This window comes from Mustela erminea, chromosome 11 (assembly GCF_009829155.1).
Source record: "Mustela erminea isolate mMusErm1 chromosome 11, mMusErm1.Pri, whole genome shotgun sequence".
In the NCBI taxonomy this organism is placed as follows: domain Eukaryota; kingdom Metazoa; phylum Chordata; class Mammalia; order Carnivora; family Mustelidae; genus Mustela; species Mustela erminea.
Genome location: NC_045624.1, coordinates 71,327,836 through 71,341,322, shown reverse-complemented (window position 1 = coordinate 71,341,322; position 13,487 = coordinate 71,327,836). Strand labels below are relative to the sequence as shown.

The window sequence follows — 13,487 nt, the reverse complement described above, 5'->3', positions numbered from 1 at the left end:
ATAAGGACTTGAACGAGGGTGGATGCAGTGCAATGGCGAGAAAGGGAATGGGAAAGCACTCACAAGACATTTGACAAGACTCAATAAATGTCTAGAATAAGAAAGGAGAGAGAGGCTGAAAACCCCTCCAAGATTTCTAGGCTAAGCAACTGGATGCAATTTGATGATGCCACAAAGAAAACAGAAAATACAAGTGGAAGGGCAGAATTGAGCAAGCAAAGGGAACAGATCTGTTTCCAGGTATGAAGAAACAGAAGTTCCTTTTGTACACCATTTAGGTAGAGCTAGAATAGCAGGAAATTGGAAATTAAGATCTAGAATTCATAAGAGAATCCAAGGCTGAAATTTTAGGTTTGGGAGTCAACAGGGTATTTCAGTTGAGGCCACTGGAATGAATGAAACCAAACATGGCATTGTTTATGCAGAATCAAAAGTGCTTAGAACAGATTTAGAGATAAAATCAGGTTTTCTCGTTCAATTTACTTAAACATATAATTTTAATAAGGCTCAGAAAGAGCACCATTAGAAATAAACAGAAATTAATGTGAAGTGTCAATTGCAATATATAAAAATTATCTGTCATCTTTAGGACAACTTCAAATATAACTACTGTATCTCTGTACTCATTTAACTGTTGGCTTGGAAAGACTAGTTTCTAAGCTTATTAAATAGCAGATTAGTCAAGATGAGTCAGATGACTCAGACTATGAGTCAGCTCCTCATCTATGCTATCAGTACTCCCCCTAAATGAAACAGATATTTGGTGATCTACTTCACATAATGTAAAGGCAATATGATTCATTAAGCTAAATCATAAAAATACAACATATGTAATAAATGGAGATTATATCCAGAGATTGTCAGTTAATCTGTGTGTCTATGTATGTGTATGCTTGTGTGCCAGGCACTTTTGTGTCATTTACTTTAATTCAAATTCATTACTAGATCTGGAATTATTTCAATAGAAAAAAACCCAAATTTAAGATTCCTAAGAACTGCCGCTTCTGGAGAGTGAATGAACTTATATATATGAGTCCCAGAAATCTTCATTTAAAGAGGCATCCAGGTTAATTATGATGCAGGGGGCTCAAGAACTATATTTTGAGAAATACAAACTTATACTAGTTATACATTTTAACTAAGACTTTTAAAAACATGTTGATAAATTTTCTTGGATTACAGAAAAATGTTTGGAATAGCAGTGTTATTATGTAGTTTAAGTAGAAAATATATTTATTCAACTTTGTTGACTTTCAGTATATTTTGAAATGACACACAAAGTTATACCAAACCTATTTTAATTTCATTACATTCCACTCCAAATTCTTTACCATTTACCAAAAATAACTTTTTATAAAGCTTACTGTTTTGTCCATTAATATACAGATGATCAATCTACACTTTTCTGCATGTTTCTCTCAAAAGTTAGAATAGCTTATGATGATATTATATAAAACTAACTGGTATATTACACACCAAACAGAAGTACAGATTCTGTACAATGTAATAGTATACATATATATTACAAGAGACTTAAACAAGTAATAGTTTAAGAAATCTTTCATGGAAAAAAAAACTGCATTACAAAATGTGGTGGCTTAAGTATCAGCTGCTTTCCACTCATGAATTTCTTTCAGTCGGCATTAACTGTCCATTTAGCTTCATTAATAGTTTTACCACAAGGCCAGCCTACAAAGTAAAATATATGGTGACAGTAAATATCAAACACGTATGGCAGTGGACAGTTCCCTATATATATGAAAAGGAACCTTCTTGGTAGAAGGCAGTTTGTCAAGAATAGGAGTACTTAGGCTTTCAAGAGAGTTAAGGAGCACCTAATATCTTGATAAAAAAATAGGGAATACTGACCAGAATTAAAGGAAATGGCAGAAAAAAGATTTTCACTATTATAAAACTGAAATATTCACTATTATAAAACTTACTCAGATAAGTTTCAGGTTATTTGCTTAGGCAAGGCCTACGTTTTTTTCTCTTGGTCTTAAATATCTTAATTTCATAAGTTATCAAAGGTTTTCCTTGAAGCAAAATGGACTGTCACTTTAAAATCTTTTTTCCTTTTCTTTTTAATTTAATTAGCTAACATATAAATACATCATTTGTTTTTGATGTAATGTTAAATGATTCATCAGTTGTGTATAACACCCAGTGCTTATCACATCACTAATACAGCAGTTCATAAGAAGTCCAAAGTAATTGATAAGTACTAACCTGTTTTGTGTGTACTATAAAGCTCATTTTATTTTCCATACTATGGATCTGAAAACATGTATCAGCATCTCCCAACTGCCACATAAAACAACCATACTTAAGACTGATGAGTAAAGCCTGCAACATAATTAGAAACTGTTTTATTGAAATATATATTAAAAACAATACCTCTCTTACTATCTACAGTGCCCTAATTGACCTAGTCCTGTCTAAACATAATGGTTTTGAATGTCAGAATAAAATCTATATGAGGTACCCATATTAACCTCACAGAACCTAAAGTACAGAGCCACATAGATGGTAGATGCTCAGGAGACTACCTCGAGTAATGATAAATTGTTTGTATTAGACTGACAAAATATTTTAAAGATGCCTGTTCTGTGGTATGTGTACACACACACACACACACACACACACACACACACATATACACACACACACAATCTCTGGAATATCATTCAGCCATGAGAAAGAAGATAGTACTTCCATTTTCGACAACATGAATAGACCTCGAGGTCATTATGCTAAGTGAAATAAGTCAGAATAAGACTAATATTACAGTATACCACTTAATTCAGAGTCTAAAGAAGCTGAAGTCACAGAAACAGAAATGGAATGGTGGCTACCAAGGGCTGGGGGATGGGTGAAATGAGGAAATGTTGGCCATGGAGTATAAACTTGCAGGTATAAGATGAGTAAGTTCTGGGGAATCTAATGTACAGCATAGTGACTAGAGTTAACAATACTGTAATATCTATTTCAAGTTACTGAGAGAGGAGATCTTAAATGTTCTCATCACAAAAAAGAGATGGTAATTGTGATATGTAACATGATGGAGGTATTTGCTAATGCTATGGTAATAATCATTTTGTAATATATAAGCATACCAACTCAACCCACTGTATATCTTAAACATACACAATGTTATATGTCAATTATGTTTCAGTAAAGCTGAGAAAAAAAGATTCCCAATCTCTCAGTGACTTTCAGGAAAATTAAATAGGTTTTTACTTTCTGCATACTAAAAACATTCCCTTTACTTTATGCAGTATCTTCTGAATATGTACTTGGTACTTACAGATCTGAAATTTACATAATGAGGTAACATGCTGACTTAGGCAATTCCATCTCACTAAAATTAAGTACAGTGATATATCTATTGTAAAAATGAGCATAATTTTAAAAATTAATAATATACCCTTCAAAAATTCATCAAATCATTTAAAGCAAATATTAGAATAACCTATTCCTACATTTTCCTAATGAAAAGCTGTATTTAAAACAGGCATTCAATTATATCTTTTTGATTATTTTAAAATGTCTCTCCTAGCAGTAACTTTCATTTTCCTGCCCTGAACCACAGAAGTCAGAAGTAATACATAGCCAGCCAGCAGACAGGAGAAAAAGTGCTGTTGACAAGTGATCATGAAGATGGCATTATGTGGATATTTAAATAACCAGTTGTACTTGAGAAGGGCATTATGGCCAACATAAATTGATATCAGCAAAGGGTAATCTACTGCCTGGGTGTGGCAGTAGTACTATTATGGTTAAAGATACATTAACAAGTACAGTTCAGTGATGAAATAGCAATGCATTCATTATAGTAAAACACTGACCTACAACACAGTCTATTATACATTCAATAGTGTCTACATTTTAAGTAAGTATAACAGAAAAATCTTGCTAAGCATATGAAATTGGCTAGCCTATACTTTCTAATGGAAAACTCTCATTATTTCAAAGAGAAACAAGACACAGAAGATAGAATTGATATAAAAAACACAGCTGTATTCTATAGCTTTTCATGAGATTTAATCTCTGAAGCTATCATATCCCAAGTAGAGCTTTAAATGTAAATAAGGGTATTTTTGCAAGTGAAGATGTTTAGTCTCTTAAAGTAAGCTTGTCAAATTCACCCCAGCATATCTTGATGACTGTAAGACAACCAAGGACAAGCTGTTCCCACCTTTGATGATTATAAAATATAATAACTTAGAGTTTTCATCAGTGCTATAAATTTATCAGTGGTTTAAGGAGCACAAGGTAATGGATAGATGGTAGAAAACATTGTTACCCTTTGGTTTAATCACCTTCTTATACCCAAGGACAGTATTTTTATTTAATTCCTAGAAATCAAACATCTTATCCTTTCCAAAAAAGCAGACTGTTAACTAATAATATTATCATCCTCTGCAAGCTACTGCAATCCACTCATTCCTGGACCAGAATATTATTCATAACATGAAATATTATAATGCTGACCCATCATATGGGGACTAAATAAAATGTTTTATTGTTGCCTAAATTTGAAATGCTACCAAATAGCAAACATACACTATAGCTTACAGAAGAGTCTTGGTGTCATACCCAGAGCATCACCATTTAGTACAATAAAGGATTTATAAATGTTGTATAAAATGCTCTGAAATAGCAGAGGAAAAACTTCTTGAAATGGTAAGGGAAATTTCTCCTTTAATTTCCTTTAACAAATTTAGTACAAAAAAAATAGAAAAATGGTTGCAAACTAATATGAAGCAACCTATTCTGTCTGAAAAAGTAGCTTAAATAGAAAATGATAATGAGCAAATGACCCAAAGGCAAGCTGACATCAGAGACTTCAAAAAAATCCAGTTCCAGATAAACATCTGAAGTCAGTCCCTATTCAACACTATGTCCCTACTTATTCTCTATCTCCATTCACAGGCATATCTAACAGCGTGATAAAATGGCAACTGTCCATAAGGATGACCTGGAGTTATCAGAAAATGACTAAACTACTTTTAGAAGTTATGTGATTATATAATAAAAGATTATGAAAATAAAAATTAGGTTTATGATAAAATTTCCTAATTCAAAATGTCTTTTTAGACAACAAGCTGTTTATTACCTCAACTGATCTATTTATAGGCAAATCTGAATGAACAAAATGATTTTTCTTAGCTTCTTATTATAAACTTAGAAAGCTGTTCATCCTGATTAATGCATTAAATATGCTAAAAATAATCCCAAATTTCACATTATAATGACTCTGATTAAAAAAGGAGTATAATACAATAATAAGCCTCTTATGGAAAAGCTCTGAAGTGATCTAATAATAGTCCCTTCCACACTTCATCTTGCCTGTTTCCCAGGCTTTCACAACAAATTCTAATTTTCAAAGTGAATCCCTTGTATCAGATAGTCTATTTTTCTTTTTTTAATCTGTATTGTTTTCATTTAAACTTAACTGAATTTTAAAAATAGGTAATATAATCACAGTTAAAATTTTTAAGTTGCAAAACGGTACATAGTAAAAAGTCTCCTTCCTACTCTTGTTCTCAGTTACCTCATTGCCTTCTCTAAAGGCTTTATGACTTTCTAATCATACACAAGCAATATGTATTTATGTAAATATAGTCTTCACTTCCCCCATTTTTACACAAATAGTAGCCTATTACATATGGTTCACCACTGTGCTTTTTCACTAAATATATCTTGGAAATCATTCTATACATTCTTCATTCTTTCATATGGGTACACAGTATTTCAACATAGAAATGTACTATAATTCATATAACTCTGTAATTAATGTTAATAATATAATTAACCCCTTACTGACAATTATTTACTTTTCAACCCTCATCCTTTGCTATTACAAATGAAATTGCAATGAATAGTATTATATAGTCATCATTTCTAGATTGTTCATACAGACTGGTACCATTTTTTTGACATTATAAAATGTAACTGGTTAAAAACAAGCTGTAAATCTACCTTAGTTTCCATGTTGAGGAGATGAAGTCCTTTTATATTCACTCCTACATACACAGGGATGACTTTATGATTGCTGGGGCTTGCCTTTGTAAATATCTGTCCTGTGAAAAAAGCTGCTCCATATGTAGGAATTTCCCAACAATTCTGTAAGAACATGCGCTGAAGGTGATGCATTTCTTTACTGACACCCTCACTTGTACTAAGATTCTAAAAACAAAGTAAAATAAAAGAGATGTGAACAGAGAATATACCTTTGATAATCCAAAGAGATCAACTAAGCAGTTTGTAAAATCATGGCCACCCCCAGAGAAAAATACAATTGTGTGACACTAGCCCAAGAGCAATTTTTTTTGAGATGTTAATCTTTAAAAAAGGAAAGAAATACCAAAATCTAAAAATATTGTTTGTCTATTCTATTAGTTTTTAAGTGTCCCTTCGAAAGGGATAGTGTATAATTTCATGGGTGTGTATATGTGCCTGTGTTTAACCTCTAGTCCTTACCACAGAAGCCAACATACAGAAGGTATCCTGTAAAAGATTCCACATTATTAAAAATAAAAATATCATGCTATCAGTTTTGTGTGAACTAGAAGGTCTATTTTTAATTTCAGGACAGTAAATTTAATGTAATTATGTTTCAAACATATTAAACAATTTCAAACAATTTAATTTACAAATTTTCAACTAGGATATAAAGTATCCTTATTTGTATTAAAAGCTTACCTTGTATTCATGAAGTATTCGGTTTGTCCAGTGAGGTGCTTTACTTTTGAGTTTGGTAACAGGTACAATGGATTTTAAATTTTCTTCACTGTAAGCAAATATGACATGTTTTAAATAAATCATCCTTAGTAGCTAAAGTACATAAATCATTTAGAAACAAACTGCTTTAAGTAACATGATTTTTGAGCTGAAGAATCTGTATTGTAAAATATTAGAGAACTCTCAAAATTTTATGCAAAAGGCCATAATCCCAACATTCTCATTTAAGAGAAATGTTTCTTCTTTCAACAACCACAAAATATTTTTGAAAATTGAAAACCACAGGGGCACCTGGGTGTCTCAGTGGGTTAACCCTCTGTCTTCGGCTTAGGTCATGATCTCAGGGGAGTGGGATCAAGCCCTGCATAGGGCTCTCTGCTGAGTGGGGAGCCTGCTTCCCCCTCTCTCTCTCTGCCTGCCTCTCTGCCTACTTGTGATCTCTCTCTGTCAAATAAATAAATAAAATATTAAAAAAAAGCCCAAACCATTCAACTGTAACTGGTACTGGAGAGCCGAAAATTAACACCAAAGACAGAGAGACATGAAATCACATGTTTAATCTTTGAGAGAAAACACTGAGGTTTTAAACACTGAAGCTTAATTAATTGTGATTTTCAATTTTTTTCTTTCTTTCTTTCCTTTTTTTTTTTTTTTTAAAGATTTTACTTATTTATTTGACAGATCACAAGTACGCAGAGAGGCAGGCAGGCAGAGACAGAGAGGCGGGAAGCAGGCTCCCCACCGAGCAGAGAGCCCAATTCTGGGCTCAATCCCAGGACCCTGGGGTCATGACCTGAGCTGGAGGCAGAGGCTTTAACCCACCGAGCCACCCAGGTGCCCCCAAAATAAAATTTTTAAAAAAGAAAAAAGCTATATCAAACCATAGTCAAATACAAGAAAAGTAACTTTGGAGAGAGTATAACTTTAAGAATGTTTTACCATTCTTTTGTTTGGTTTTGTTTTTTTCCTTATTCCGTGCCTTGTATCCTTTAGTTCCAAACCAAAGAATAAATATATATTTTTAAAGAATAAATGCTTCTTAATAGCATTTTAAAACTTTCTTGGTTAAACAGAATCTTAAGCACAGCACAAGACCATGTTTTAAATACTTACTTTAGGAAACCTTGCTTGTGTTTCTTACTCTCATAATTTCCATAAACTATTTGCAACAGTAGACTTGCCAATGTTATCAGTTTAGCATCAGGAGCTGTATAAAAGCCCTTCAATAAATTATATCTGGCTTCATCAAAGAGAATAAGAATAGCTAGCGGGTCTTCAATCTTAAAAGAAAAGGTATAATTTGGTTATTGGGCTACAATTTCCTGTTAAAAATATACAACTTGTCACTTTCTAATTTGGAAAAGCAAAGCTACATATCCAGATATAAATGAGCTGTTACTGATTTAGAGCAGAGGCTGACAAATTTTTCCTGTTCAGGGCCAGATAATAATATTTTAAGCTTTATGAGTCACAAAGTCTTTCTTACAACTACCCAACTCAGCTAGTGTAGCACAAGAGCAACCACAGACAATCTAATAACAAACGGGTGTGGTGGTGTTCTCATAATACTTTATATATGGGTACTCAAATTTGAATTTCATAAAATTTCATACAATACTCTCTATAATGTGAAAAAAACAACAACAGAGATTTTCATGGGGAAAAAAGATGAGAGGATTTTTCTAGATTAAAAGAGACTAAAGAGATATCAATCAAATACAAAGTATGAACCTTGACTAGATCCTACGTATGGTGGCTACATAAGACTCTTAAACAATTGGGGAAAATCTAAATATGAATCATGTATTAGACATTATTATGGAAATAAAAATTTTATTAGTGTGAAGTGGTGTATTATAGTATGTTGGTATGTCCTTTTTCTTAGGAGATATGTTAAAATATGTAGGGATTAAGTGCCACAATGTCTGAAGCTCACTTCTGAATGGTTCATAAAGAAAAAACGGAGAAGTGAAGGTAATAAAGCAAAATATTAGCAGTTAGTGAATTTAATGAATTTTATTACTTTTTCAACTTTCTGTGGGTTTTTAGTTTCTCAAAATTAACAGTGAAGGGACACCTGGGTGGCTCAGTTGGTTAAGCAGCTGCCTTCGGCTCAGGTCATGATCCCAGCGTCCTTGGATCGAGTCCCACATCAGGCTCCTTGCTCGGCAGGGAGCCTGCTTCTCCCTCTGCCTCTGCCTGCCATTCTGTCTGCCTGTGCTCGCTCTCTCCCCCTCTCTCTCTCTGATAAATAAATTAAAAAAAAAAAACTGAAATTTGAAGAGTTTGAGTAGGTAATAGTTATAATTCCTAACAGCATATTCAGTGAGCATTAGTCAACAATTATTCTTTTCTAATGAAATCAGGCCATTTTCATCCTACAGAAAGGATGCAACAAATAAATGTAATTTTTCCATTTTTCAGATGGTACAAAATGGAATTTAATTACATAATGAAAGAAAACAACTGTTTATCAGATGATCATGATTTTCTGATTTGCCCTGAGGTACTTACTAAGCCTTGCTTCTTTTTCACTTGAATTCACTTTTTATTCTTTATAATTATGCAATTCATTTATCATCCAAGTTTTACCATTATTGCTTTTTCTCTACCAATCAACTTTTATTTTTTTTTTAGATTTTATTTATTTATTCGAGAGAGAGTGAGAGAGAGCACGAGAGGGGAGAAGGTCAGAGGGAGAAGCAGACTCCCCATGGAGCTGGGAGCCTGATGCAGGACTCGATCCCAGGACTCCAGAATCATGAACTGAGCCAAAGGCAGTCACTTAACCAAATAAGCCACCCAGGTACCCCCAATCAACTTTTAAAATGTCACTGAGGTGGGGCGCCTGGGTGGCTCAGTCGGTTAATCGATGGCCTTCAGCTCAGGTCATGATCCCAGAGTCCTGGGATCGAGCCGTGCGTCAGGCTCTCTGCTCAGTGGGGAGCCTGCTTCTTCCTCTCCCTCTGCTGCTCTGCCTGCTTGTGTCTCTCACTCTCTGTCAAATAAATAAAATCTTTAAAAAAGAAAAATGTCACTGAGGTGGAGAAAGAAGATAGAGTATACTTAGATTACTTGCAGATTTTATGTAACTAATACATTCTTTGAAACTGCACTAAAAATGTAAAACAGAAATTTAATATTTTAACCAATTTTAAGTATATAATTCAGTGACATTACAGTGTTGTGCAAGCATCACCACTATTTATACAACTTTTTCACCCAACAGAAACTATTAACCTAAGCAATAATTCCTCATTCTCTCTCCCAACACCTGTGATAACCACTAATCTACTTTCTATGAATTTTCCTATTCTAGATATTTAATGTAAGTAGAATCATACAATATTTGTCCTGCTGCATGTGGCTTATTTCCTTAGTATGTTTCCAAGGTTTATCCATGTTAAGACACTTATCAGAAGTTCATTCTTTTTTATGGCTGAATAATATTCCATTTCATATATATACCACATTTTGTTTATCCATTCATCTGCTGATGGAAAGTTGTTTGTTTCCATCATTTTGGTTATTGTGAATAATACTGCTCTAGTATATAAATACTAGGTAGACACTAGATAGATACTAGTATATAGATACCTGTTTAAGTTGGTATTTTCAATTCTTCAGGTATATATTAAGAGTGGAACTATGAGATCATATGGTAATTAGGTTTAGTTTTTTCAAGAACCACTACTGTTTATAGCAGCCATACCATTTTACAGTCCTACCTGCAATGTACAAGGATTACAATTTCTCTGTATTTTCACCAACACTCATTATTTTCCTTTTTAAAAATCTTTACTATTATAGCCACCCTACGAGTGGGAAGTTTCTCATTGTGTATTTCCCAAATGACCACTGATGCTGAACATCTTTTCACGTGTTTGTTTACTATATGTGTATCTTCACTAGAGAAATTAAAGTCTTTTGCCTATTTTAATTGGGTTGTCTTTTGTTTTTGAATTGTATTTCTTCATGTATTCTGGATGGTAAACCCCTATCAGATAAATGATCTGCAAATACTTTCTCCCATTCTGGGGCATCTGGATGGCTCAGTCAATTAGGCATCTGACTCAGGTCAAGATCTCAAGTCAACTCAACCAGCTGAGATGGGACTACCTGCTCAGCCCAGAGTCTCATGGGACTCTCTTTCCCTCTCCTTCTGCCCCTCTCCCTGCTTGCTCTCTAATAAATAAATCTTTAAAAAAATATTTTCTTCCATTCTGTAAATTGTTTTTAACTTTCTTGATAACGTCCTTTGATATTATAATTTTTTTTTAATTTTGAAGAAGTCCAATTTATCTATACTTCTTTTGTTGCTCATGCTTTTGGTATTATATTTAAAAACCCACTGCCAAATCTAATGTCATGAAGATCTCCTATTTGTTTTCATCTAAGAGGTTTAAGGTTTTGGCTCTTATGCTTAAGCTGTTGATCTACTGAGTTAATTTTTATATATAGTGGGAGATCAGGGTCCAATTTCATACTTTTCACCATCTGTTGAAAAGACTATTCTTTCTTCATTGGATGGACTTGGCACTCTTGTCAGAAGGCAGCTGAAATAGCCTTTTCCAGGGCACCTGGTGGCTCAGTCAGTTGAGCAGTTGGCTCTTGATTTCGGCATAGGTCATGATCTCGGGGTTCTGGGATGGAGCCCTGTGCTGGGTTCCTTGCTCAGCGGGGAATGTGCTTGAGGGTTCTCTCTCTCTCTCCCTCTTAGCTCACATGTGCGCTCCCTCGCCCTCAAATAAGTAAATAAATCTTTAAAAAAATTAATCAGCTGACTACTGATTTTGGTTATAGATGTATTGGGTTTATTTCTGGACTCTCACATCTATTTCATTAGTCTATATAACTGTCCTTAAGGCAAAACCACACTGTTTTAATTACTATGGCTTTATAGTAAGCTTTGAAATTGGAGGTGTGAATCCCTCAATTTTATTCTTTTTTTTTTAAAGACTGTTTTGGCTATCCAAGGCCCTTTGTAATTCCATATGAATTTCTGCAAAAAGGCTGTTGGAATTTTTTTAGGGAATGTGGTAAAGCAGTAGATTGTTTTGCTGGTACAGACATCTTAATGATATTAAATCTTCCTATCCTTAACACAGATAGCTTTCCAGTTAACTTAGATCTTCTTTAATTTCTTTCAGTAATGTTTTATAGTTTTGAGTGTACAAGCCTTGCACCTCTTTTATTAAATTCATTCCTAGACATTTTATTCTTTAAGAGGCTATTTTGATGAATTTCTTAATTTCCTTTTGGGGTTGTTCACTGATGTGTGTAGAAACAAACAACTGGTTTTTTTGTGTTAAGCTTATTCCTTGCAATATTGCTCAATCTACTTATTAGCTCTAATGGGTTTCTTGTGGATTCTTCGCGATTTCCTATATGTAGGATCATGTCATTTGCAAATAGTTTAGCCTTTTCCTTTTCAATGTGGATGCCTTTTATTTTTCTTTTTCTTCCTTTTTTTATTATTATTTTTAAAGATTTATTTATTTGAAAAAGAGAGAGAGAGTGCACACAAGCACAAGCAGGGAGACAGGCAGAGGGAGCAAGAAAGGGAGCAGACTCTCTGCTGAGCAGGGAGCCCAATTCATGGCTCAATCCCAGGCTCACAGGATCATGATCTGAGCTGAGGTCAGATGCTTAATCAACCAAGCCACCCTAGTGGCCCTCTTTTTTTTTTTTTTAAGAGAGAGTGCACGTGCAAGCAAGTGGGATAAGGACAGGGAGGGAGGGAGAGGATCTTAAGCAGGCCCCACACTAAGCGGTGCTGAGTCTGAGGCAGGGCTCAATCTCTCATGACCCTGAGATCAAGAGTTGGACACTTAACCAACTGAGCCACTCAGGTACCCCATTTTTTCTTTTCTTCTTCTTTTTTAAATCTAATTGCTCTGGTTAGAACTTCTAGTACTATGTTAAATAACAGTGCTGAAAGCTGGCCTTCTTGTCTTGTTCCTGATCTCAGAAGGAAAGCTCTAACATTTCATCCAGTATGATGTTAGCTGTGAATTTTTCATAAATGCCAGTTATCATGTTGAGGAAATTCCCATCTATTCCTAATTGTAAGAGTTTTATCATGAAAGGGTATTAGATTTTGTTAAGTATATTTTCTGTGTCAACTGAGATGATCAGTTGCGGTTTTTTTCCTCTGTTCGTTTTTTTTTTTTTTTTAAGATTTTCTTCATTTATTTATTGGAGAGATAACATGAGCACAAGTTGGGGGGTAGGGGCAGAGGGAGAGGCAGACTGCTCACTGAGCAGGGAGCCTGATGGGGGCTTGATCCCAGGACCCTGAGCTTATGACCTGAGCTGAAGGCAGCTGCTTAACTGATTGTTCTATTTGTGAAATTCTAACACATTTTTTAATGAATAATCTAGATCTTTGTTTTTGGTTAATTTCATACAAAGTAACTTCCAATATATGTCACTGAAAGGATCATATTTGTCTTTAGTTTGATAATATAAGAGGGACAATACGAGAAATCAGGTATAAAATATTTATCAAGTTTGTAAATGATTGATCAATTTTCCATATACTAAAATTTCCTTAACTTTGTCTGTTTAATATTTCCTTGGATAAGAATCAGGAAATGCATTGTATATTTTTTCTTCACCAAAGTTATAAGACCCTGGAACTTTTTTTTTCAATTTAAAAAACTTTATAGACCATCACACTAGTTTAGCTTGTAATATCCACTTTAAGTTTCTGTGTTGTTCACTCATCCTTCAGATAT

The 13,487-nt window shown here is 34.0% G+C and overlaps 1 protein-coding gene across 6 annotated transcripts in view; it reads right to left on the bottom strand.

Annotated features, from left to right (window-relative positions):
* Window positions 1–1,210: 1,210 nt before the first annotated feature.
* The window catches only part of KRIT1 (KRIT1 ankyrin repeat containing), a 35,342-nt gene continuing 23,065 nt past the window's right edge, over window positions 1,211–13,487 (bottom strand). For 5 of the 6 annotated variants that reach the window (XM_032305010.1, XM_032305011.1, XM_032305007.1 and 2 more), the window contains 5 exons: window positions 7,861–8,027; window positions 6,709–6,796; window positions 5,986–6,192; window positions 2,230–2,346; window positions 1,211–1,689 (listed from right to left, as the gene is read on the bottom strand). In XM_032305010.1, the coding sequence (XP_032160901.1) occupies window positions 1,621–1,689; window positions 2,230–2,346; window positions 5,986–6,192; window positions 6,709–6,796; window positions 7,861–8,027 (648 nt within the window). In that variant the 3' untranslated portion in view covers window positions 1,211–1,620. Of the gene's footprint in view, window positions 1,690–1,943; window positions 2,037–2,229; window positions 2,347–5,985; window positions 6,193–6,708; window positions 6,797–7,860; window positions 8,028–13,487 lie in introns of all 6 variants that reach the window. The other variant, XR_004276832.1, reaches the window with a different exon arrangement.